General features: G+C 39.1%; 1 protein-coding gene and 1 long non-coding RNA gene across 2 annotated transcripts in view; one reads left to right on the top strand and one right to left on the bottom strand.

Moving 5' to 3' along the window:
* vwf (von Willebrand factor) overlaps positions 1 to 26,681 on the top strand; it is a 122,188-nt gene that overhangs the window by 12,267 nt on the left and 83,240 nt on the right. The window contains exons 6-16 of the mRNA XM_072562153.1: positions 2,629 to 2,753; positions 3,492 to 3,705; positions 4,329 to 4,451; positions 4,554 to 4,665; positions 7,392 to 7,438; positions 8,626 to 8,762; positions 8,853 to 8,991; positions 13,786 to 13,886; positions 13,967 to 14,162; positions 23,995 to 24,210; positions 24,993 to 25,233. Of these exons, the coding sequence (XP_072418254.1) occupies positions 2,629 to 2,753; positions 3,492 to 3,705; positions 4,329 to 4,451; positions 4,554 to 4,665; positions 7,392 to 7,438; positions 8,626 to 8,762; positions 8,853 to 8,991; positions 13,786 to 13,886; positions 13,967 to 14,162; positions 23,995 to 24,210; positions 24,993 to 25,233 (1,651 nt within the window). The remainder of the gene's footprint in view (positions 1 to 2,628; positions 2,754 to 3,491; positions 3,706 to 4,328; positions 4,452 to 4,553; positions 4,666 to 7,391; positions 7,439 to 8,625; positions 8,763 to 8,852; positions 8,992 to 13,785; positions 13,887 to 13,966; positions 14,163 to 23,994; positions 24,211 to 24,992; positions 25,234 to 26,681) is intronic.
* LOC140466690 (uncharacterized) lies at positions 2,158 to 7,641 on the bottom strand. The gene is made up of 3 exons (XR_011955260.1): positions 7,594 to 7,641; positions 3,078 to 3,149; positions 2,158 to 2,236 (listed from the first exon to the last, which is right to left on the bottom strand). It is a non-coding gene; the product is annotated as an uncharacterized lncRNA (long non-coding RNA).

Below are 26,681 nucleotides of genomic sequence, written 5' to 3'. Positions count from 1 at the left end.
CACTCATGAATACTTCCGAGGTGCCTTGGTAATAATAATTGGCACATTCTTAAGACTAATTGGATAATTGCAGATAATTGCTGCCTGGGATCCCTTGAAAATATTGACACGGTCTTCGGGTTCTCTGAAAGCAATCACACGCTTCTGAAAGTCCAACCCAAGTGCAAATATTGGAATCCTCTTGGGGAGGTCCATAATTGATTTTCCAAAAGACGTCAGCTACACGGTAAGGTACTGTTTTCATAATAAATACTTTGATTTTCCTGGAGGCACCTGACGACATGGGCATTCATGGATATAATGTTCGTCGGTCAAGCATAAAAAATGTAAAGACGAGTCTGATAAATGTTGAAGAGCCAGAGGAAACCCCTGAAAAAGCCTACGGGCACCGCCTTTGAAAACCTATGATCTGAATGACATCTGAATTTAAGTTCACCAGGTCTCCAAAATTAATTTGAAATAAGTGATGTGGATAAAACAAAACTCTAGTCAATAGACACCATGGTTCTACACTCTCCCTAATTAAAGGACAACTAATCAACAATTTAAAACCTGTAGGGGAATAAACATTAATAATGCTCATCTACATCCTGCTTTCTTTCTACTCCTTCTACATTGTTATGTTGTTGTTCATCTTTAAACATGCTGACCACTTCTGGTGGTATTACTATATTAAAACAACATATTTATCAGCACTTTTTAATTTGTTTCTTTAATTTTTCATATTAAAAAATCTATGTTAAAATGTATATTGTAGTGATTGTAATGAGGCCAGCCAGGTGGACCTCATAGAATATGAGTTCCTTGATTGGGGCTGGTAATCTGGTCGAATTGGGGAACCCTGGCTGACAGATAAGGACAGGAATGTCAGAGGTTCTGATCACTCTGAGAGCTGGCTCTGTGGGAGCTGGACCAGTATTAGGCACCATGCAAGTGTAAACTAAAGGTAACTTGATGTGGGACACCAGTCTCTGTGGAGTTATTTCACATGTTTTTTTTTCTTTCTATAACAAACATACATTACACTAATTATCAAGATAATTATCAAGTCAACTAAAATTGTAATTTTGACCAGCAATAAACCCAGATTCCTACAACAAGACTGAGATTTGATGACAGGCAGGTTAAGTTTAAATGCAAAGTATCTCAAAATCAGTTTCACCACAGTTGAAATGATTGTGTTAGGATTAGGCCAATTAACTTTAATAATGTATGTTAGGGCACTTGGATCCAGCCTTAATGAGACTGTGAAAGGAACAAAATTTTAGTTAACACCTTATTATACCTGAGAGCACTTTGAATTTATTATTCAGATAAATAAACTCAAAATTCCATGAATAATCACTGAGAAAATGATCAGTCAGTTTTTTTTGGTGATGTAGATTGAATGAAAATGCTAGCCAAACATAAAGGGGTTCCTTCCACTTCTTTGAATTTATAATGAGATCACTTGTATCCACAAAAAATGTCAAATTGGTCTGTGCCCCATTTGGATAATGGTGACACTAATGGGATGCCATCACTTAAAAACTCCACCATATTCTATTTTCTAGTTTTAATTGAACTCTATTGAGACAACACTGTGGCTTTAAGAGGTGTGTTTTGTTCTGGTTTCTTTTAGAGAGAGAGAGAATGGGGGACAGGTAACAAGCAGTTGATGAGATGATAAACAACTTGTGAAGCCTTGGATGCTTTCCTTAAAGTGGGAACAGTAGAAGTGGCCTGAATGGGTGTGGTCAAGCTTCCACCCACATAACCAGGGATGTTAGTTTTAGCATTCAGCGGATGCTGCCCACGCCTCAGCAGCGATTCTCTCCCGGCTGCTATACTCTCACTCTTTTAGTTTTCTCTGCAATGTTTCTTCCTGAGCTGCTGGAGGTGCATGTGAGACAATTCTATTTTCTGAATTTGCCTTTTACCAAGGGTGCGTTTATACGATGTTGGAAAAGTTGCTGTTTAGTTGTAAAATGATCAATTATTCTGTTTAGTTTTCCGATAGAGTTAAGTTTTTCCAAGTTCCTCTTTCTTTTGTTGTATTTTAACTACAGTGTTTGAATAAATTGTGTTTTATTTAATATTGAGTAGTTTGACCAATCAAATTGCACCTGGAACACAGCACCTCACATTTACCTTTAAAAATGAGGAAAAAGTTAGGGTCGAGGCTGCATTCTTAATATATTTTGAGGGGGTCTGGTCTGGTCCATAACACAATCTTCTGTCCTTGAGGAAAAATGAACTAAAGGTGAGATAAAGTAAATTAAGATTATATTAGTTTGTGCAAGTTGGCAGTTTCAGATTGAATGTATAATTAAAAACTGCAACAACAAAAGGAGAAATTCAAAAGGATGGAAATGAATCACTGAAAAAATTCTGATCATCCTCTTTCCGCTAAACTTTATATGTGTGGGTCACCCAAACTAAATTGCACTCTCCAATGCATTTATTTGAGTTGCCTTTTTGGAGTCATGAAACATTGAACATGTCGTAAATGTTGTTTATAAAAATATAAATCAGATTATTAAATTTAGCGTTATTTTTAAATGGAGATTTAATTGGTCTTTGTAAACAGCCCGAGACTGAAGCACCCAGCCATGGGAAGTTAAACTTCTTATTCTGATACATTTGCAGGTTTCCAGATAGAGAACAGTTATGATTTTGCCAACTCTTGGGCAATGCATGATGTTGGGGAGCTGTGCAACAGAGTATCACCTCCAAGCAAGACCTGCAACATGTCTTCTGAGGCAATACAAAATGTGAGTTCAGCCTTTCAATAAAGATATAGAACCTTCAAGCACAAAACCCTTGGTCCATTGTGCCCATGCCAGCTCTTTAAAAGGATGATCTGATTATACCCATTCCATTGCATTTTCCTGTGCTTATTTTGTTCCATGCAACTGGAAAATGATACAATAACAAGAATCAGGCTTGTTTATTAATTGCCAGTTAAGGATTGTATTGTCTTGAAACATAAACAAGAAGTGTGCGATTTAATATGTTGAGCAAAATTTACTCAAGTTAACTTTTTTTCCCCTAATTAAATATACCAATTGATACTGTGGAAATCAGTTCTTACTTACCTCAAAGTGACATTTATGATCCATGGAATCACCTTCAATAAACTTGTTGGTCTGTCATTTAGAAATACTGATCTATATAAACACATAAATGTAGAAATATTGAAAGAGCACTCTTTGTTTCAAGTTCATTATTGCTTCTAAACTTTGGTCCCCAATATTTTCAAGGTCCACATTATTTTTGAATGATAGTTAAATATTGTTACAGAACCTGGTGGCGATAAAGTTTCTATTTTACTGAAGTGTTTCGTCACAATGCTATGATATCTGCATTCTAAACTGATCAATCACTGATAAGCATAAAAGCTTGAAATGAAAAGGAAATTTGGTGTGTTTATGTGTGTATTTTTGTGTATCTGTGTGGGAAAACATGAAAAAGTTACCTTTCTAATACCTTGAATGTTTATTTGGACATAGAACATGATGGAGAAATGCAAAATGCTCAAAACAAGCAAAGTATTCCAAAGCTGTCATGACCATTTGGATCCAGAACCATTCATTGCACTTTGTGAGGATGATATATGCCACTGCCCAGAAAAAAATTGTCACTGTCATGCATTTTTGGAATATGCAAGGTCCTGTATGCTGAAAGGTTTACTTCTCAATAACTGGTTTACAGCAAGTGATTGCAGTAAGTTGAAAAAAGTTGATTTTCTCTTGTAAACTTCTTAGGATTTTAACATACAACTGTACTGCAATTATTAACTAATTCCTTCTGAGATCTTACATGCTTTCGATTTTACTTTGACATTCCTGTTTGCCTTGACTTGTTTACATACAATAATATAACTTTTAAAGGTCAACAAACTCACACTCATTGTGTTTATTAATGACAGTGACAAAAACAAAAGCAATAAATGAAATAGATTTGAAAACTAAAATCATTCTGATACAGCTAAATTAAAGCAATTACAGCAGAGATTGTTGGTTTTTAAGAGTTTCTGTATTTTGACAGTAATGAATATGTATAATCAGCAAAACAAAAAAAAAGTTATTAAAGGTTAGCTTTAGTTCCAAACTATAGATTTTACTAGAAAATATTATCCAAATAAAAAATAGATCTTTAGTGTTAATTCTAAAAATCTCATATATTAGTTATTGAGATTAATGCCACATTTTATTTGATTTCTGATAACATACCAAAACACCATTTCCTTAAAGTCATTTGGTAAGTAATGGTTAGGAGTGATGACTTTCCAGCTTTTCAAAATGCCTCTTTTCTAATGATGTAAATACACATTTTGTTTTAACAAGCGCTGAGTTGTCCAACTGGAATGGAGTATCGAGCCTGTGTGCCAGCTTGTGAACAAACATGCAGGAGTTTAAATATCAATCAGTTATGTCATGAGCAATGCATGGATGGCTGCACTTGCGGAGGTGATTGTTACATTTTTGCCACACTCTCTTAAAAGTTTACCAAGAGCACAGTATTACATCGTGACCCCAAACATTATGATGCAATATTTGTTTGGATTTCAGATGGGAGACTGTTAGATGGAGATACTTGCGTTGCTTCTTCAGAGTGTTCTTGCATGCATATGGGTAAACAGTACCCTCCTGATTCAAGTATCTCCCAGGACTGCCGCACATGGTTAGTATTGAAACTAAACTTCAATGATCAGTGATGGAAAGCTCACTGTGGGGTACATTGAGCTAACTGTTTGGAACGTCACTGGGTATAGCTTAGAAAAACATGCTCAATCTCTCTTCTGTTCATTAGATTTTTATCTTTGCTAGCATAGCCTTTTGGAGCCAGGTACAGATTAGAGATTGCATCCACGCAAAAGATTTGGAAAATGATATTTAAAATGTACTCTTAAAAAAGGTTAAAAAGTGAATAAATTGAGAATAAAAGTTATTAAATTTGACATTGAGGATATTTTACCATAACTGTGAGAATGAAGAATGCAGTAATTATTTGATAGTCAGTGAAGGGTGAGCTGGTGGCTAGCACTGCTGCCTCACTGTACCAGGGACCCTGGTTCGATTCTACCCTCAGGCGACTGTGTGGAGTTTGCACAATCTCTCGGGTTTCCTCTCACAGTCTGAAGACGTGCAGGTTAGATGGATTGGCCACGCTAAATTGGCTGTAGTACACAGGCTAGGTTGATTAGCCATGGAAATGCAGGGTTCAGGGTGGGATGCTCTTTGTGGGTCAATATGGGCTGAATGGCCTGTGTCTACACTGTAGGGATTCTATGATCGGCTCAAATCCACTACATTGCAATGTTCCTAATTCCAAGTGTTTGGCATTGATAGCATTTTTGCTGATTGTGAACATAGCAATAAAGGAAGGACAGAAATCCACATTTTTTGGCAGGTTTATAAATTCAAAAGCTGTTAGGACCAGATTTTGCCTTGGCTTTCAAGATTGGGATGCAAGGAAATTATTCAGAAGTTTTTCTTTGATTAGAGGCACAGGAGATGTGGGAGATACTAAACAAGTATTTTACATCAGTATTTACTGTGAAAAAAGACATGGAAGATATAGAATGTAGGGAAATAGATGGTGACATCTTGAAAAATGTCCATATTAAAGAGGAGGAAGTGCTGTATGTCTTGAAACGCATAAAGGTGGATAAATCCCCAGGATCTGATCAGGTGTACCCTAGAACTCTGTGGGAAGCTAGACAACTGATTGCTGGGCCTCTTACTGAAATATTTGTATCATCGATAGTCACAGGTGAGGTGCCAGAAGACTGGAGGTTGGCAAACATGGTGCCATTGTTTAAGAAGGGTGGTAAGGACAAGCCTGGGAACTATTCAACAGTGAACCTGATGTCGTTAGTGGGCAAGTAATTGGAGGGAATCCTAAGGAACAGGATATACATGTGTTTGGAAAGGCAAGGACTGATTAGAGATAGTCAACATGGCTTTGTGTATGGGAAATCATGTCTCACAAACTTGATTCAGTTTTTTGAAGAAGTAACAAAGAGGATTGATGAGGGCAGAGCAGTGGATGTGATCTATATGGACTTCAGTAAAGTGTTCGACAAGTTTCCCTGTGGGAGACTGATTAGCAAGGTTAGATCTCATGGAATACAGGGAGAACTAGCCATTTGGATACAGAACTGGCTCAAAGGTAGAAGACAGAAGGTGGTGGTGGAGGGTTGTTTTTCAGACTGGAGGCCTGTGACCAGTGCAGTGCCACAAGGATCGGTGCTGGGTCCTCTACTTTTTGTCATTTACATAAATGATTTGGATGTGAGGATAAGAGGTAAAGTTAGTAAGTTTGCAGATGACACCAAAATTGGAGGTGTAGTGGACAGTGAAAAAGATTACCTCAGATTACAATGGGATCTTGATCGGATGGGCCAATGGACTGAGGAGTGGCAGATGGAGTTTAAATTAGATAAAAGTGAGGTGCTGCATTTTGGGAAGGCAAACCTTAGCAGGACTTATACACTTAATGGCAAGGGTTGCTGAACAAAGAGACCTTGGAGTACAGGTTTGTAGCTCCTTGAAAGTGGAGTCGCAGGTAGGTAGGATAGTGAAGAAGGCGTTTGGTATGCTTTCCTTTATTGGTCAGAGTATTCAGTGCAGGAGTTGGGAGGTCATGTTGCGGCTGTGCAGGACATTGGTTAGGCCACTGTCGGAATATTGCATGCAATTCTGGTCTCCTTCTTACTGGAAGGATGTTGCGAAACTTGAAAGGATTCAGAAAAAGATTTACAAGGATGTTGCCAGGGTTGGAGAATTTGACCTATAGGGAGAGTTGAATAGGCTAAGGCTGTTTTCCCTGGAGCGTCAGAGGCTGAGGGGTGACCTTATAGAGGTTTATAAAATCATGAGGGGCATGGATAGGGTAAATAGACAAAGGCTTTTCCCTGGGGTCGGGGATTCCAGAACTAGAGGGCATAGGTTTAGGGTGAGAGGGGAAAAGTATAAAAGAGACCTAAGGGGCAACATTTTCACACAGAATGTGGTACGTGTATGGAATGGGATGCCAGAGGGTGTGGTGGAGGCTGGTACATTTGCAACATTTAAAAGGCATCTGGATGGGTATATGAACAGGAGGGGTTAGAGGGATATGAACCAGGTGGGACTAAATTGAGTTGGGATATCTGCTCGGCATGGATGAGTTGGACCGAAGGGTCTGTTTCCGTGCTGTAGATCTCTATGACTCTATGACATGAAGCCTATGTGGAGGCTGTATTGCACTGCCCAATTATTTTCCTTTGATCTCCTGTGGCACGATACTGGAACCAGATCTTTTGATTCAACTAATATGGAAATCCAAATTTAATAAAACTATCTTTTCTTTTTGTTTCTTTCAACAAATCTGTATTTTTCTATGTTCATATTTTTATTTTACAGTTTTTGCAGGCACGGAAAATGGGAGTGTACCAATGAAGCCTGTCCAGGTCTGTACTCTATAAAGTGGAAATCATAACAATAACAATCAGATCTGTTTACAAGAGTTCACAATTGAAGATACCCAGTAATACAGTATGTAAATTATAACTTGAAGTTCGAACAAAGTAGGTTAATCTGCTGGGATGACTTTCCCAATTCTTACCTCTGCACTTTACCTATCCTGCACCTTAATCATCTGCAGACATGTCCAGATGTAGAATAACAGCAATGAATGTGTTGAATTCTGTCCTGATCTGAAAAAAAAAACTATTTTCTAATCAACCTGTTCAGGGACATTATTACACACCTCTGGAACAGGTGGGATTTGAACCCAGGCCTCACTGGTTTAGAGGTAAGGATACTACCACTGCACTACAAAGCCAATTCCATGGTCAGGAATGTTCTAAATCCCTCCAGCTGATTTCTTCACAATGGTGACACAGAAATAGATTGGCAAAAAATATACATTTTGCACAAATATGCCTACCCTTGTGAATTTACATACACAATGAAGTAATCATAAGCTGAAGAGATAAAGCTTCATGCAAGGCTTCACCAAGAAATAACTTGCATGTCTTAATTGCACCCCAAATCACCTCAGTCAACATCACTGCAGCAAATTTGTGGGACTTGGTACATTAAAATAGTGACTTCACTTCAAAAACACCTCAATGATTCTAAAGGGTTTTGACTTTTCCTGAGATTGTGATAACATGATATAAATGCAAACCTTTCTTTATTTCCACTCTCTCATTCACACATTCTACTCATATTCACATATTATTCTGGGATCTTTTACGCAAATAGAGCATTGGTTTAATATCTCATCCAAAAGAACAGCATTTCTGGCAATGCAACGTTGCATTGGAATATCTGTCTTGCAGTCCAAAATCACAGACTTGATGTGAAATCACAATTTCTGACCCATGGCGAAGATACTAACATATGAGAGAAACTGAGTGATAGATAAAAGTACTGAGAAGAGAGAAAGCAAGAAGCCATTGTCAAGTAACCAACCTTGGTCTATCAAATCTGCCAGCTATAGTAACTGAAAGTTATAAAGAAGGAACTGCACTATTTTCATGTCAGTGCTGTTGAGGTAAATGAAGTAAAACGTGCTTGATTTCCGATGAAACACAGCAAGCTGGTACTAACCCAAAATTGGATAACATCTTTATGTGTTTTTTCCATTCAGGAGAATGTTTTGTCATTGGACAGTCACACTTTAAGAGTTTTGACGATAAGTATTTCACCTTCATTGGAATGTGCCAGTACTTACTAGCAAAGGACTGTGAAGAAAACACATTTGCAGTCTTCATTGAGAAAGTGCAGGTATAGGAGATGAACAATTGTATTCTATTGAATGTGAAACAATGTCTATGGTTGGCAGCAATGTTCAGTGCTTTAAACTCTCTTCCCTAGTGTGCAGATGACCCAGATGCTGTTTGTATAAGATCAGTTATGCTGAAGTTCCAAGAGCTGGGCAACATGACGATTAAACTTAAACATGGCGGCAGAGTTTCAGTGAATGGCATGGATGTGCAGCCACCACTGTATCAAGGTGCACACTTCACTATTATCAATACTAACTGTGCATGATGTTGTTACAGGCTCTGAAGGAAGGAACATTTTCAGTTACTGTACAGTTTCATTAATTGGTTAAAAGAAAAGTAGATAGAGCCACAAATTGCCCAGGAAGGCAATGGCCTAGTGGTATTATCTAGACTATTAATTCAGAGACCCAGGTAATATTCTGGGGACTTGGGTTTGAATCCCATCTTGGTAGATGGTGGAATTTGAATTCAATTAAAATCTAGAATTAAGACACTAACGATGACTATGAAACTGTCAGGAAAAGCCCATCTGGTTCACTAATGTCCTTTAGAGAATGAAACTGCTATCCTCATCTCATCTGGCCTACACATAACTCCAGTTCCTTAACTGTCCTCTGACAATTAGGGATGCTGACATCCTGTGAATGGATAAAGAGTAGTCTTTTTGATTTATTACTCTTTGCCTGGATTGCTTTCATTGGTTGTTTGAATTTTGGCAAACTCAGTTTCCAATAATATGGGATTCCATATTCCATAATGACTGGATCTGCATACAACTCATTTGTCAAACACAGGGCTGACATTGGAAAAGCTGCAAATATCTTTTGTAATACATAGACTACTGAAGTGTTGCTCACAGTTAATGGACCATCGGTTACCAATGGGATGTTTACGTACTTCCTAAAGTTATGTGATATTCATCATATAAGGATAGCTTCATACCACCCATCATCCAATGGTCTGGCAGAAAGACTCTGCCAAACTTTGCAGGCAGGCTTAAAGAAATGGCCTATGGCTTCACTAGATACCAACTCCCAGTTCCTATTTGATTATAGGATCAAACCTTATGCAACTACAGGGAAAGCTCAAAAAGTGTTTTGCTGACTGGGAGAAGAATCCACACCAGGTTAAATCTGATCTTCCTAGACTTGGGGAAGAGGGTGAAACAGTATCAGGAACACCAAGGCCAGACGCAAAAACTTCACTAAACAAGAGAGACATTTTACTTCAGAAAACAAAGTTTAGTATAGAAACCATGGGAAAGGTCTTGTATGGGCAAGAGGTATGGTTGACATGAGGTCAGGCCCAGTGACATATAAACTTTGGGTCAGAGTGATGATCCTGAACAAGCACACAGAGCACATGAAATTCCAACTTGCACACAATGTGGGGCCAAAACGTGCCCAGCTCCTTGACAGCCTTTCCGACAGTTCTCCCTCTCCTTCAAGCGTTAAAGATACCGCAGAATCTGAGATGGGCACAGCAGATGCCACTGCCTCAACAGCTTTACCTCCTGAACAGGAGAATGAATTTCTTCCGAGATGCTCCAAGCACAGAAGGCATGCCACCCTTATCAGAGGTAGAGCTGGAGGAACCTGACCCAGTGCTAAAACACCCCCTGGAGGAGTTACAAAAAAAGAAGCTGCCTATGACCTTGGGCTCTGAGGGGGAGGGATGCACTGTTTGCAACAAGTTTAGCCAGCTAGACATCATAGAATATGAGTTCCCTGATTGGGGTTGTTAACATGGTCCAATCAGGGAGGCCTGGCTGGCAGATATAAACAGGTGTGTCAGACATCTTGTTCACCCTGGCTCTGAGCGAGCTGGATCAATGACAAGGACGTCCCAAATGTAAATAAAGGGTGACTTGGTGTTGGGATAACAAGTTGATCTCATTTTTAGATTCAACAGACACTCCTACTCTTTCCAAACACATTGTAGAACTAAAAACAACTTATTGAGTGATCCTTTTTGCTGGCAGCTGGAAGTTAAAATGGCAGTAGGTTTCACTGTTGCCATTGAAGTCTGATTTATATATTGACTGAATTCTCACTTGCCTCCTCAGAAAAGCTAGTACAGCTTGTAACTTGCAGAAAAGCAATGGGCTGAGGGATTGGAAATTGGAAGGGTCACTTTGAATTTGTTCTTGCTAATTGGGTAGTGTTAGAATCAGCCTCATTCTGTGATTGCTGGGTCAGAAAATTTGCATGAGCAAGTACTCCTGATACTGTCTTGAGGTATTTGGAAATATTCCTCTTGCAGAGTTTCTTTTGAAGATTGATGTGTGAGATTGCTGATGAATGTAACAACTAATAGAAACTGGCAAGTCATTGTGACAAATGAATGCCAAGCTATATTTGACTAATCAACTGTAATGGTGCTGGCTGCTGATTGACTCATATTCTGGGCTTTGGATTGACCCAGAAGTCTGTTGCCGCAGCCACAATGACCTCAGTGATTTCTAAGATGGTGCTGATTAGCAACTAGATAGGAGTCTTCCAAACCGTGTGCCACCCTCCTGCTTCTGTTGTGCTCTTTATAAGGTACCATGTTCACTGATTGGGATGGGTGTCGGACAGTGGGCAGTTTGAAATATTTCTGTCACTGTTGTGTGTAAACATTCTCCGGCTGATATTAAACCTTCCATAGAAGCCATGGGGCCATCAAGGAAAATATTTTATGCTTGTAGGCTATACAAGCCTGTACCCAGGCTACCTTTTGCACTTGTCACATGCTGCTTGACTGACTGGTGTGCAAACTAGTATTTCCCAATATCTCATGAACACAGTTGGATGCTAGACTCTTCTAGGCTTCCCAGGTCGTCCTCCTGTATTATCTGTAGTAAGGAAATTCATTACCTAATATGATGTCTCTATATTAACCTTACTTTAAAGTAAATACAACTTGGCAAGTGGGGCACTGATCTGTATCTAATAAGCGAGGTCTAAATGAGGTCTCCTCTTCAACCTGTCATTGTCACCCATTCCGCAAAAATGCTCAATGCTTTATCGTGTATTTTGCCAACAAATCACTAAGTATGTGCACTCATGCCAACTTCAATATCAGAGCTACTTCTCAAATTCTTTTAGTTTGCTTAGTGTCCGATTGAATTTTCTTTGCCCTGTGAAGACAGCAAATAGCATAATATGCATGGACAAGCAGACTTGTTCACTTAACTGTTGCATACAATTAGTACAGTATTGTACATTTTCATATGTTCGCTGTGTATTTAAAACATTGACAAAACCATGCATATGCAAACTATATGTATTTAAAGTCACAAAATGATTCTAAACAGAGAAAAAAACATTCAGCTCATGCTAACTTGTGCTGACTCTAGGAAAGGTCTATACAATTAGTCATCAAGCTATTCTTTCCATTTAGCCCTGAAAATTTATCGCTTCAATTACTTATTCAACTCCCTTTAGAAAATTATTATCGAGTTTGTGGGCACCCCTCTTTTGGTTAGTGTAGCCATTTTGTACTGACACATCTATATTTTCTTCCCCCTCATGTTTCGTTTGCTTTTTCCCAATTTCCTTAAATCTGTTTTCTCTGTTGTGCCAGTTGGAAAGAATTTCTCATCATTTACACTATTGAAATCATTCATGATTTTGAACACCTCTGTTAAACCTCCCCTCAGCCTTTTTGGCTATTAGGAATATGAGTCAAGAGTGTGTTGCTGGAAAAGCACAGCAGGTCAGGCAGCATCCGAGGAGCAGGTGAATCGACGTTTCCAGCACAAGCCCTTCATCAGAAATTTCTATCTATTTCATGCATTGTATCACTCTACTATTTCTGCTATCCATCCTTACTAAGGCCTGGAGGCCCAAAATTGGCCAAAGTACTCCAGATGGAGTTTGACGAGCACTTTATAAAGTTTACCATAGCTTCCTAGCTTGTGTACTGAATAGGTTCTGCCTCTGTTTACAAAGCCAAACATTACACAACTTTCCCCAAAACTTTACTTATTAACATAAGATTTGTAGAAAGTACGCTACAAAACATTTCAACTTGAACATTACAATAGTTGCAAGAAAATCCAACTTGTCCCCATACAGGTTGCTCTCCTTGATATAATTGTAGTAGTCTTAATGTTTGCAAAATTCATTCTGCATCAGGTAAACAGCCTGAGAGGAAAGTCTTTCAAATTGGAAATGACATGATCTAAATGGTATATAGAAGAAAAATTTAGACAGATATTCCACTCTGAGGTGCTTCAATATATTTTCGGTACTCTCAATTTACAATCTGCATGCTTTGTTAGGTATACATTGCTGCTCAATGAAGTGTCTTAGAACAGAACCTGCCCTTATTATGTCTCTGGTCTGTTCCCAGCTTCGATGCCTTCCTCAGCATATCATCCTGGAACTTTGAATGTGCCAGTTTGGAGTGGCATCTAGCTCTTTGTCTCAAAGACAAACATGTTTGAAAAAATTACAAGGCTTGATTCAAATATTACAGAATTTGTAAAAAAAATTTGTCCCAAAACAGCATGTTGCACTCAATATGATTATAATAGTTGTCACCACTTCTCTGTCCGTTTTCAGAAACTTATCTATGAACATCCTCAAGTCACTCTGTTGCAACAGCCTTTTTGAAGTTGTAACTATCATATATGCATTACACATGATTACTTATATTTGCTCTTTCAGTTTTCACTGAGGTAAATTTTCTGCCGGAAAAGGAGGAGAATATAATCTGTTGGAATAATTTACACACTCTTTGTAGATGTGGCCTGATTTTCATTTTAGCGTAATGAAATTCCTCCAGGTTCTACAATGTGTGATTGTTTCAATATTTTCTATAAACCTCCTCACTCAAACAAGTCCAAAAAAGCTAACCCCAGTTAACACAAGTTCAGGAACGAGTGGCTGAATGACTGTGTGTAACTTCTGATATTATAATTCTCCCTTAAAGAATTGGAGGAAGGCTGATTGCTTTTCACAGCAGTATTTGTTTAAAACTGCATTGTTGCTCGATGATTTACATTCATCCTGTTTGGCATACATTCCTTGCAGATCCCCTTCGTATTAAGCACACTGTTCTCTTATCGGTTCGGGTGAATTATGATGAAGATTTTCAGCTTGACTGGGATGGATATGGAAAGGTTTACCTGAAGGTACTCCCTGAAACTTGCAGATGGATATTTGATTCTATGTTGCTCAGGCACTTCATTAACTTTAAATCTTCTTTCTTCAGCTGGGTGCCATATACACAGGGACAACTTGTGGTCTGTGTGGAAATTTCAATGGAAACCAGGGTGATGACTTCCTCACACCATCTGGACTTGTTGAAACAGAGATGGTCAATTTTGGAAACTCCTGGAAGCTGAATGGTGGCTGTGCTGACCTGGAACTGATCCACACTGACCCATGCAATTTAAATCCAAAGAGAGGTAACTGAGTTTCAGTGCATCCTGGAAATATCTTCAATATGCCTTGTTGCACCCAACATGCAGAATGAAAAATAAGAACATGTAAGCAATCCAAAGGATGAATTGATAAGTCCTGTGTCTTCATTGGGGACCCATACAGGAAGGGAAAAGTGTCACAGCCCATTCACTGTTTTAAAATGCCCCTTCTTGCTTTGAGTGCTAGATCTATCATTAGTTTAGACATTTGGTATGGCATAGAAAACCATATTATTTGATGTACATCACACGAAAAAGAATATCAACAAGTCTTCAATTTGGCACAGCACTATAACAACATAACTTGAAGCATGCCCAAACATTTTTGAAGGTTATTCAATGTTATTAACATTTGATATCTACTCGGATATTTTAAGAGTTGAAAAGAATAAGAGGTGTTTGTATTGAAACCTAAAGATCTTAAGACGAAATCTGAAGGGTGGAAGCTGAGAAGATGTTTCCCCTTGTGGGAGACACTAGAAATTATGGGTTACGGTTTTAAATTAAGGGGTCTCCCATTTTATATCAAGATGAAGAGAATTTTATTTCTCTCTGCGGGTCTTTGATCTGTGAAATTTTGTTCCCTAGAGAGGAGCAGAGGTACACTATTGAGTGTCTTTATGGCTGAGTTAAGTAAGTTCTTGATTGGCAAAGACAGTCAAAGGGAATGGGGGTATAGAGGAGAGTGGAATGAAGGCCAAATCAGATCAGACATGATGTTCATCAAATGGCAGAGCCGACATTAAGGGGCCAAATAGCCTACTCTAGCTTCTAACGTTTTTGTTTGCATTACTTCACTTCCTGTGGAGGTGTTTTCATGCAAGGCATGATTGTTAACAGAATATTGAAGGAAGCTTAATTTAAGGTAAGATGCCCAAGATTAAATGCTCTAACATGTTGTTGAAGTGAATTATTCTTTTACTCTAAGAATTAAAACAATCAAAAAGAAAAAAAAATTTAAAGGAAGCATTCAGTTGCGTAGTGCTGCCCTTGATTTTCTGCCAGTTGGAAACATGCCATCATGGCTAATTTATGATGACATATGTAAACACAATCACAGGGCTTACTGAAACAAGTACTGTCTGGAAATAACGGCTGTGCAATCACCATAACCAACTAAAGGAAGAAAGAGTTACAAACTCTATGTTTTAAATGTGACACATTCCTTAGACTTATTATTTAGAGGTTAAGTATCCAGTCCATTTTATTGTCCGAAAAGAAAATTGAGTCTTTTTTAAATCATTGTGCAGCTCTCCAACACAACATTGAGGTAATGTTTGACCCATTTGAATAAAATGCTGGAATGCCAGCAACCATCAAACTGTGGCCTCTGGTGTTACCGATAACTGCATGTCATGGTCACCTTAACAATGCAGCGACTTGCACTGTTTATTTTAAGTATAACTGAAATGTAGCAGAATAGGATTAACATTATAATTTCGCAGCATAAGTGCGTTTCAGCATTGGTAAATAAGTAGAATTTATAGAAGGGATAAGATTCATAGAGCTCCACAGTTGTAACACCCTGTCTACTGGGTGGAAAGCAGTATCCAAAGGAGGGCAAAAAGGAATCAATAAACAGGAGCTTGATTTGAATGACTAACAGTTAAACTTTGAACATCTCAGATAGAGAAGCAGAGTTTCTTTTTAATCATGTGCCTTTCTTAAACTACTTTTCTTGCTGTGGTCAATCCTGAAACTAAAGGCAAGCAATGTCACGTGTACCTAATTCTCCACTCAGCCAACATGCACAAGGGCATCCTGAGGTAAATGCCTTTCCAATTGCCTACCCAACACTACAGGGAACCACACACACCACAACATCCTGACCCCGACCTCCACTGTGTGCTTTAGCACTGCAATGTCATTGAATTTGGTAACCTGGCACACAAAGCTATCTAGATTATTCACTAGCATCTATCTGCACTGTGTTACCCAAGTTGCCATCCTGTGACAGAGCACCATGCTGCTCAGATCCAGTACCATTCACACAAACCTACAAGTGGAGGTGCTTTTCCATTTTTCAGCGATTTAACTAAACAGCAGATATCATTGAATTGCATAAATTAAGCAGCCTACATTTGAGGTCATAACTTTAAATTTTAAGGAGGCAAGTGTTTTATCCAATTCTAATCCTGTCTCTTTAATTTTGTTCCCTGGGTGCATTGTAAAATTATTCTTTGCTGGAAAAGCGCAGCAGGTCAGGCAGCATCAAAGGAGAAGGAGAATCGACGTTTCGGGCATAAGCCCTTCTTCAGGATTTTTAAGCTCTGATCTCCAGCATCTGCAGTCCTCACTTTCTCCTGTAAAATTATTCTGTCAAGTGATCACCACTTTCATTAGTTTGTATGAGAGATGTATGCCTCTAGTTCTAGTAACATGTCCGTTGTTATATTATCTGGAAAACTATCCGCTACAGTGTCAAAGTCTGTTGTCTTTTGAGCCAAAAGAGAGTGAAGAGTTTTCTTCAAATCCAAAAGACATCAGGAAGCTGTTAGTAAGATCAGTCACATTGGATTAGGCTGCGTTTCTAAAGATTGGTCTCTTCATCTCCTATCTCTCTGGCTTCATCCGCTGAATGCAGATCAGCAGGTTCTTCCTGTTAATATACTCTATGAGAATTTTTATCTTCTTTTTCTGTTGGGCACTTGGAGCAAGGATGACACTTACCATATGACAGGGACCTCCTTGTAAACATGGGAGGTCTGTTGTGCTGCATTACCTCACAGTTGAGGCAGATCAGGAGAGTCTCTGCTCTTACTGCCTGACAGGGGCCTATCGGAAGCATTTACAGATTGATAGTGAACCTGAGAACGAAAGTCACATCGACTGGAGAGCCATTCAAAGTTTCGTTCTCCTATTGCATGCACCAATAGTCCCATTCACCAAATCAATATTCTTCTAGCTGTCCAGCTGGTAGTGAAGGGATGACCCATTAGAATTGAGCTGAGGAGGAATTTCTTCTGTCAGACGGTTGTAAATCTGTGGAACTCATTACTGCAGAGGGCTGTGGAAGGCAGGTCATTGAGTGTATTTAAAACAGAAATAGATAGATTCTTGATTCGGTTCAGGGTTATGAAGAGAAGACAAGAGAATGCAATTGAGAAACATGCTAACTTTGATTGAATGGCAGAACAGACTCGATGTGCCAAATGGCCTAATACTGCTTCTATGCCTTATTTCTAGCATTTACAGGCATTTCATTAGAGTGTAAATCTACTCTCCAGGCAAGCTATTCTTAATCAATTGAGGTAGAAGGCAAAGAACAAGAAATAATACAGCCCTGTCGAGGATATTTCTCAGTACTGCAAGGCTTTGTTCTACAGATTGTTGAATGATCCTTGATTTATTCCTGGCAATTTCTGCATTTTAATTAAAAAGACAGCTTTCAAATGTGATCCTTAATAACCAACATCAGGTTTCTTCCTCATGAGATCTTAGTAAAACTATTATAATTCTCTGCAAAGCTAGCATCTGTAAGTTATCATCAAACTGCCTTCAAAGAGGTACTGCCAGTCACTCCAGATTAAACACGGACCCAACATCATTACCACATTTCTCAGAAATTAAGATCCTTTCTTCTCTACATCTTTGCATACCAGAGCTGCCCATAAAATGATCAAACAAAGGTAAACCAGAAAGAGTTGGTCATGCACAGCTGCTTGGTTAGTGCCTGTGGAAGCAACAATTAGCTGTTATCTGAGGCTTGTTTCTTCCACAAATGCTCACTAATATGCTTTGTACTTCCAGCGTTTTCTGTTTTTATTTCAGATTTGGGTCCCATATCTAAGGAAGGGTGTACTGGTGTTGGAGGGTGAACTGAGAAGATTTACAAAATTAATTCCAGGGATGAAAGGCTTGTCATATGAGGAGCATTTGAGAAGCCTGGGTCTGTAATTGATGGAGTTTAGAAGCCTGAGGGGGGGTTCTTCTTGAAACTTATAGAATACTGAGAGGCCTGAGTAGAGTGGACATGAAGTAGATGCTTTCAAGAGTGGGATTCAGATTAGATTAGATTACTTACAGTGTGGAAACAGGCCCTTCGGCCCAACAAGTCCACACCGACCCGCTGAAGCACAACCCACCCAGACCCATTCCCCTACATTTACCCCTTCACCTAACACTACGGGCAATTTAGCCAGGCACATTTTTGGATTGTGGGAGGAAACCGGAGCACCTGGAGGAAACCCACGCCGACAGTGCAAACTCCACACAGAGAGTCACCTGAGGTGGGAATTGAACCTGGGTCTCCGGCGCTGTGAGGCAGCAGTGCTAACCACTGTGCCACCGTGTTGCCCTCACTAGGACCTGAGGGCACAGCTCAAACTGAAGGCATGACCCTTTAGAACTGAGATGAGGAGGAAGTTCTTCAGCCAGTGAGTAGTGAATCTGTGGAAGTCCTTGCCACAGAGGGTTGTGGAGGGCAAGTCATTCAGTGTATTGAAGACAGAAGTAGATAGGTTCTTGATTGGTAAAGACACCAGTGGTAATGGAGAGAATGAGTGGAATGGGGTTGAGAAACCATGATTGAATGGCAGACCAGTCCCAATGCGCCAAATGGCTTAATTCTGCTCCTATGTCTTATTTTCAGCATTTACAGCTATTTCATTAGTTTAGATTAACAATTAGCATTGTTTACCATCAATCTCATGTGGTTAAAAAATATTTTCCATAATTATACATACCATCGTGATACATCAAACATATGATAATGTAGTCGTCATATTACTGGACAAGAATCTAGAGTCCTGTACAATCTAAAATTTCCTTGGTTTTGCAAGCAGTGGTGTTCATTGTTTGGATGTTACTGGTGACTGAATGCATGACTCAGTTGGTGAAGTAAACCTGTCTTTCCTACCTGGCTTGGCCTAAATTTGACAGCAGTTCGATAGCATTGTGGTGGAGTCACAACTGCTGCTTAATGGAGCGCCATTGAGTCATATCAAACTGTGGCAAAGAATTACAGGATGAAAACCAGTAAAATTATTTTGCTGCAATGTGTGCATTGAATCAGGACAGGATGAATCCCAAATACCTGTAAAGTCCTTCTCATTAATATGTGGAACTAGATTCAGAGTTGGGAGAACTGTCTCACAGACTAGTCAAGCAACAATCTGACTTAGTGTTACTCTCATGACTTGGCCTATCTATTGCACAGTTATTGTGAAGACTACATCAGAAATAAGATTTAAATTAAAACGTTTCACCAACAATGACATTGAGTGAATTAACCATTAATTAACTTGGCTTAACTTAAATTGAGCTGAAAAATGTGTTGCTGGAAAAGCGCAGCAGGTCAGGCAGCATCCAAGGAGCAGGAGAATCGACGTTTTGGGCATAAGCCCTTCTTCAGGAATGAGGAGGGTGTGCCAAGCAGGCTAAGATAAAAGGTAGGGAGGAGGCACTTGGGGGAGGGGCGTTGGGAATGCGATAGGTGGAAGGAGGTTAAGGTGAGGGTGATAGGCCGGAATGGGGGTGGGGGCGGAGAGGTCGGGAAGAAGATTGCAGGTCAAGAAGGCAGTGTGGAGTTCGAGGGTTGGGACTGAGATAAGGTGGGGGAGAGGAAATGAGGAAGCTGGAGAAATCTGCATTCATCCCTTGTGGTTGGAGGGCTCCTAGGTGGAAGATGAGGCGCTCTTCCTCCAGGCGTCGTGTTGCCATGGTCTGGCGATGGAGGAGGCCAAGGACCTGCATGACCTTGGCTGAGTGGGAGGGGGAGTTAAAGTGTTCAGCCACAGGGCGGTTGGGTTGGTTGGTGTGGGTGCCCCAGAAGTGTTCGCTGAAACGTTCCGCAAGTAGGCGGCCTGTCTCCTCAGTGTAGAGGAAGCCACTTAAATTTACCCAAACTGATAATTCTCAAATGTTGTGGACAGAATCTATCTTTTCTTATTGTCTGACATCAAAGTATGTTTTCAGTGTGAAGTTCGGTAGCCTCATGTCTCAATTTCATTTATTGCAGCAGCAAGTCATTTGTGCATTTAAAACAAAAACGTTAATTTACTAACACACACTTGTCTCGCAGATTTAAATGTGACCTCTCTCACACACAAAAAGATCCGACACAAGAAATGGTTACGATCTAATATGATTTTGATTTTTTCTTGTGCTGAACTGTCTCTTTCTAGGATGAATTATGCTTTAGATGGAGTGGAGATGTTGTGAAGTGAAAGATTCTCAGTAAGTTGTGATGCTGCTTGTAGTAGCTAGAAAGGTAGCTCTCAGGTGAACTTGAAGGGGGAGATTGAGTATGTCTTCTACTTCTGATGTAAAGTTGTTCTACTTTTTTAGTGTAGTTGGCTGGTAGCAGGGTCCATGGCCTATTTGGATGATGTTTCCGGTCATATTGCTCAGAGAATTTGCTGATCAGAGAATTTTTGCTTTTATTTTCAAAAGATAGGTCACAAACTGAAACCCAAAAGATCTGTAGATGCTGGAAATCAGAAACAAAACAGCCTGTTTGTGATCTAAAAAAACCCCAGAAATTGCTGGAAAATCTCAGCAGATCTAGCATCACCTGTGGAGAGAAAGCAGAGTCAACATTTCAGGACAAGTGACCCTTCTTCAGATTTGTTCTGCTGAGCTTTTCCAACAATTTCTGTTTTTGTCTTGGGTCACAAACAGACTGGCCTATTGTGTATCTAAGTCTGTTTTCTAAAAAAAACGGGTCACAGTTTGGGACTACACATCTTGTTTTACAGACTTTCCTATTTCTAAAGTCTTTCAGTTATCCAGGATTAAGTAGTGGAAGGACCTTCTTCAATTCAAATTAAACTTTCAAATGCCTTTCAGAAAAGCATTTTGACATCTCTGTGGCACCAGAGTGAAATAGGAAGGAAGGTTGGCTCATATAGAAAGTCTTACTTTGTTGACAATTTTAGAAAGGGACTTATGAATTGTGTAAGTGGCTGTGATGGTCATATTTTAAGTGAATTTTAATAGTTTAAAATATTAGTTATTTAAACAGTTTATAATTTGTATTATCTTCATGCCTGTAGTAAATATGACATAGGTTTTAAATAGCCTCTCTCACCAAATAGTGTAGTTTCTCACTTTGTTCTCTACAGAGAAATGGAAACTAGAATCCTCATTTTTTCTGAGGTACAGGAACTTGAAAGCACAAGGTATGGCACTTTGGCCTTGGGACATCTTACATGAAAGAAAGTTTAAACATCAAATTTCTTTCTACCAGTATCCCTAATCTAAGCATTTACCAAAACCCATTTCTCTTTATATTCTTTCAGCCTTTTAATGATATGCTGGAGCAAACTGATAGTCAGGATTTTAATGACTTTAATGATGCAATTTTTAATTAAGCTTTTCCTTGCTCCCATTGCCAAATTCCATTCCTGTGCTTATAAAGTTTCTCAATCTCTCAAGCATTAACCCTGAGTTATCACCTACAATTGCCTTCACTCTGGCTGCAGTGTGTGTGGCTTGCTGATTCTGGATGGGTGTGCATATTTTAGGGATGTCTTTATTTATTGGAAATATGTCTGAAACTGACCATGTGCTGATGCTAAATATTGGAACTGATAACTCCTATGAAAGACTAGAAGAATGATGCAGGAGTTCTAGTGGAAAACAAATGTTTAGTCCCACTCTGCTCAATGTTACAATCTGAGTCACACTGACAGAGGTTGGATGGTAGACCTGAAACTTTCACAATTGCTGTCATGTGACTGAATCACAATTAATGAAGAGACGAGAGATTTCCAATGACTCAGGTCATGAAATGGTCATCATATTAGTTTGTTGTAGCATTGAAATGAGTTGAGGTTTTGAAAAAAAAATTGCTCAAATTTCTCTGTCATGTCATCTTGTTATTACCTTGCCACTGTCAAAGGAAAGTACTGCTGAAACCATCAACCTATGCAGAACCACACAAAAATAGCAGAGACTGGAAAATTGTCACAGCCTTTACTTTTGCTTTTCATGTGATTATTATAAATCTCCAGCTTAGAGGAATGTTATATTGATGTTTAAATACATTGCTATTTGCTTGTTATCAAGTTCCACTTTATGTACTAAATAGAATATTCAAACACTATGGTGAAAGCAGTTAAACTTTGAGTTAAACTAATTATCCATGATCCAATTGAATGATGACATATAATCCAGTGATAAAATGGCCTGATCACATTCTATTGTTCCTATATACACTGTCATACATGTCTAACGGAATCTGTACTGCTGCTGCGGGCACAGTATTGAATGCAGCTCCAGATAGATTGGGAACAATGTTATCTTATTGGTGGTCATAGAACCTGCCAAATTGAAATCAAAAAAATGATCATCTGACCACTTCTAGAATGAATGGATTACCTGTTTTCCCAGATTGTTGTCCATGTGGTGACAGGCTTACAGTAACACTATATTGTAGGAAACCTTCATCTTTTAGTTCACATGTTATAACCTGCATGGTTAAACTTCAAACCCCTTTGCAGCCTCAACCACTAACGTTACCCTGGAGGATCGATACTTAGCTTTACCACAGGCTTTAACCACTTCATGGTGGCTAAAGCATTTGTTCTAATTATTATTCAAAATGGAAGGGAGGTCAACTGACGCAGTGCCTTTTCATTTCGGAGTTTTTAATTCACGGCTGACCCCGAGTGATGAGATGGCAATACTTTCAATGTAAATATTTCTTATGAAATGAACTTATGTAGTCTTCACCACATTTTCACTGGACATGATCTGGAACTGATTGAGACACACTGTTAATCTCATTCAGAGCTGCAAGAATTTCTGGTGAAGATGATAGAAAGAAATCACACTAGGGCATTAACTTGAGCTAAGATATCAATGTGGAACACAGTAAAGGGAACCTTTCTATGTAACTTACAAAGATATATTTTTGTGACTGGGGTGTACCTGTTCCTGACTGACCAATTAGAAAAAATCCCACACTGGTTTCTTGATGAAAAATATGAATTCCGCATCTTTGTTTTTAAAGCCGAGAAGTTATGGAGAATTCATATTCGAGTAAATAACCAAATTGTTCCTTTACTGTTGGTGTTTCTTGTCATCCAGATGTTTTCTTGATATTCAATTATAAGTAACTGCAATTATGTTTCTTGCTATGGGACATTAAGGAAAGGCTTTGAATAAACACCACATCAATCAAGGCAATGCTTGTAAGCAAATCTAACAATGTCTCAATAAACTTTGGCTTCCTGCAGGTTCTATGGGATTCTTTCTGATTTCATAATAAGTAAAGAACATCCTCAGCCTTTAAGCATTGAATTCTTCCACAATATGTTGAAATGGGAAGTATATAATGGAGTAATGTCACAATATGCGATATCAGTTAATGTCTGAAGACCAGTTCTTAAAATATGGGCTGGAACATACTCCATGTGAAGTAGAAAAAGACAGATATCTAATCTTTTTATGCTTTGGTGAAGTTGGGAGAAATGATTTGTATGGTTTAGCTCTCTTTTTTTTAATATCACTACCATCTCTTTTCATTTGTCTATTTATAGTGGTAATTGTTAAGGAGATCAAAGCTTGTGGGAAGAGGTTGAGTAACTTATCAGCCACAATTGAAAGATGGTGCAGATGGGCTGAATGGCCTAATTTCTGCTCCTTGTCTTATGCTGTTAGGACTTTTTAAAAAAAGTTTACTGGAGAGTAAACTGATGGTTTTACACATCATTTAATAAAAGTGTGACATTGGGAAGGTTGGCCAACTAGTGCCCCACATGATCGCATTGGGAGTTACATTAAATTTGACACTAGTTTTGTTTCAGAATTGTTGATCTAGAAACATATCTTACTGGGGAATTGTCACCATAGTAGAACATTTGTGTTTCAGTGAGTTATGCCGAGGAGGTTTGCTCTGTTCTATTGCTAACTGAGTTTGAACCGTGTCACCGGGAGGTGAACCCTGCACCATTCCTCAAGATCTGTCACTATGATGTGTGCGCATGCTCCAATGGCAACGAATGCCTGTGTTCTGCTGTTTCCAGTTATGCTGAAATGTGTGCCAGGAAAGGGGTACTTATTACCTGGAGGTCCCCAGACTTCTGTGGTAAGTGGTTTTCACTCTTTCATTTACTTCCTATTTTTCAAGTGAAGGGTCAAATGCTAACTCACTATTCAGTATCAATGGAATGCTACATTGTCAGAGGTACTGTTCCCAAGGGCAAGGTCCCTTGTCTGTCCAGTGGAGGTTATAAGATCCTTTGGGGAAGTTTCTCCAGTTATCTTGGTCAAAATTCTTCTCCTAACCAGCACATTGCAAACAAGAATTAAAAAGCTGTAAGTTTAGCTGCAATTTATCACGTACAAGGTCTGTTGTTTTCTTTCCACAGGAACTACCAGACTTAGAGTCATAGAATCATAGGGCTGTACAGCATGGAAACAGTCCCTTCCAAGCTGACCAGACATCTTAAATTAATCTTGTCCAATTTGCCAGCATTTGGTCCATATGCTACTAAACCCTTCCCATTCATATACCCATCTAGATGCCTTTTAAATGTTGTAAGTGTACCAGCCTCCACCACTTCCTCTGGCAGCTCATTCCACACATGCACCACACTCTGCATGAAAAAAGTCGAGAACCAAACAAGTATATCCAGCACTTTCTGCTGTTATTGCAGATTTCCTGCAGATGCTGTATTTCATTTTTGCATGAGCATTAAAGGCAAATTGTCAGACTTTTCATTGCATTGCTAATTGATTTGAATGGCATTTTGGTTGTTGCATTTGCCTATGTGACAGTGTTCATGGTTCGGTAATTTGTAAACAGATTGTGCGATAGCATTCTGTATTAATATTCTTACTTTCTTTATGAAAACTTTATTATGACAGAAATGACTTGTCCTGACGGTCAGATATATGAACAGTGTGGCACACCATGTAACCAGAGCTGCAGATCACTCTCGAATCCAGATGAGGATTGCACTGAATTCTGTGTAGAAGGATGTTACTGTCCACCCAATCACTTTGCCAATGAAGATGGCAAGTGTGTGCCCAAATCTAAATGCTCCTGCTACTTCAATGGCGAAATCTACAAACCTCATGAGGACATTACATTTGACTACACCATCTGGTAATCTAAATGGAGTGAATGCCTGTCAAGCTGTTTTTAAAAAAAAATCATGATGTTCGCACTATTTAGATTAGATTCTCTACAGTGTGGAAACAGGCCCTTCAGCCCAACAAGTCCATACTGACCCTCAGATGAGTAACCCACCCCGACCCATTTCCCTCTGACTAATGCACCTAACACTATGGGCAATTTACCTGACCTGCACATCTTTGGACTGTGGGAGGAAACCAGAGCACCCGGAGGAAACTCACACAGACATGGGGAGAATGTGCAAACTCCACACAGACAATTGCCCAAGGCTGGAATCAAACCCAGGTGCTATGAGGCAGCAGTGCTAACCACTGAGCCACCATGCCACCCCAAATCTCCTGGAGATTTCAAACATAATTTTATCACCGCTGTGCCTGACAAAGTTTGAGATGTGTGAAACTTGCACTGCAAATTTCCATTTAGGTGGACAATTGCAAATTTCTGGTGGTGATATTGAGGGGGACTGTCAGGTTGGGCACAGAATGGGAATGGGGATGCAGGAGGTCTGAACCACCTTAGATTTGGCCTTCCTTAACAGGTGTGATACACTACAAATGGGATTGACATGCACCACACATCCCCTTCATCATCTCTTCTTGTAAACATGGTCCTTTTGCAGGGTTGTAAACCTGATTAGTTGACTCTGATCCACTTTAGCTAGAAGTGGCAAGCACCTATTTCAGGGCTTGCCTGATCCAATTTTTTTTCAGCAATGCATGGTGAGCAATTGAAACCCTCTAAATATACCTGTGTAGCACATTGATACATTCAGTAGACATAGGAACATTGAAAATGTGAGTGGGAGTAGTTCATTTGGCCCTTTAAGCCTGCTTCGTCATACAACATGGTCATGGCTGATCATCCAACTCAATCCCCTAATTGGTGGTCAACAAATAACACCAAGAAAATTCAAGCTTTGTAAGTAGTGCAACCAAACTGTTCACTGGTTTAAAGTACTTAAGATAGTTTGAAGAGCCTGGGATTGTTATGTTGGAGCACGTAGCATTCAAGGTCATCATATCCATACATTGTATATAATATTTTGAAGGGAATAGATAAATTGCTCCTTACGACATGTCCAAAACTGTTTTAAACTCTAGAAGAGAACGTGGGCTGAGACAGGAGAGAAAAAATGCTTAAGTTGCTGATTATGAACAAGTTCTTTGTTATAATTCCAGTTGATGTTAATACTGGATAAGTCAGATCCCAGATGGCTTGATAGATCTATTTTTATTTTAGATAACATGATAGTTATTCACTGAAACATTGTCACACAAGGCTGAAGAGTTCCTTGAACAAAAAAAAGTTCATTATACAAAAGACAAAAATTAAACAGAAATGATCTTTATATACAATGTAGTCAGAAAAATCTTAAAACACTCAGCAAAGGAAAGTTTCAAGATTAGAGAGATGCTGGA

This window comes from Chiloscyllium punctatum, chromosome 44 (assembly GCF_047496795.1).
Source record: "Chiloscyllium punctatum isolate Juve2018m chromosome 44, sChiPun1.3, whole genome shotgun sequence".
In the NCBI taxonomy this organism is placed as follows: domain Eukaryota; kingdom Metazoa; phylum Chordata; class Chondrichthyes; order Orectolobiformes; family Hemiscylliidae; genus Chiloscyllium; species Chiloscyllium punctatum.
The sequence above is the reverse complement of the archived record's forward strand: the minus strand, read 5'-3'. Positions and strand labels throughout refer to the sequence as shown.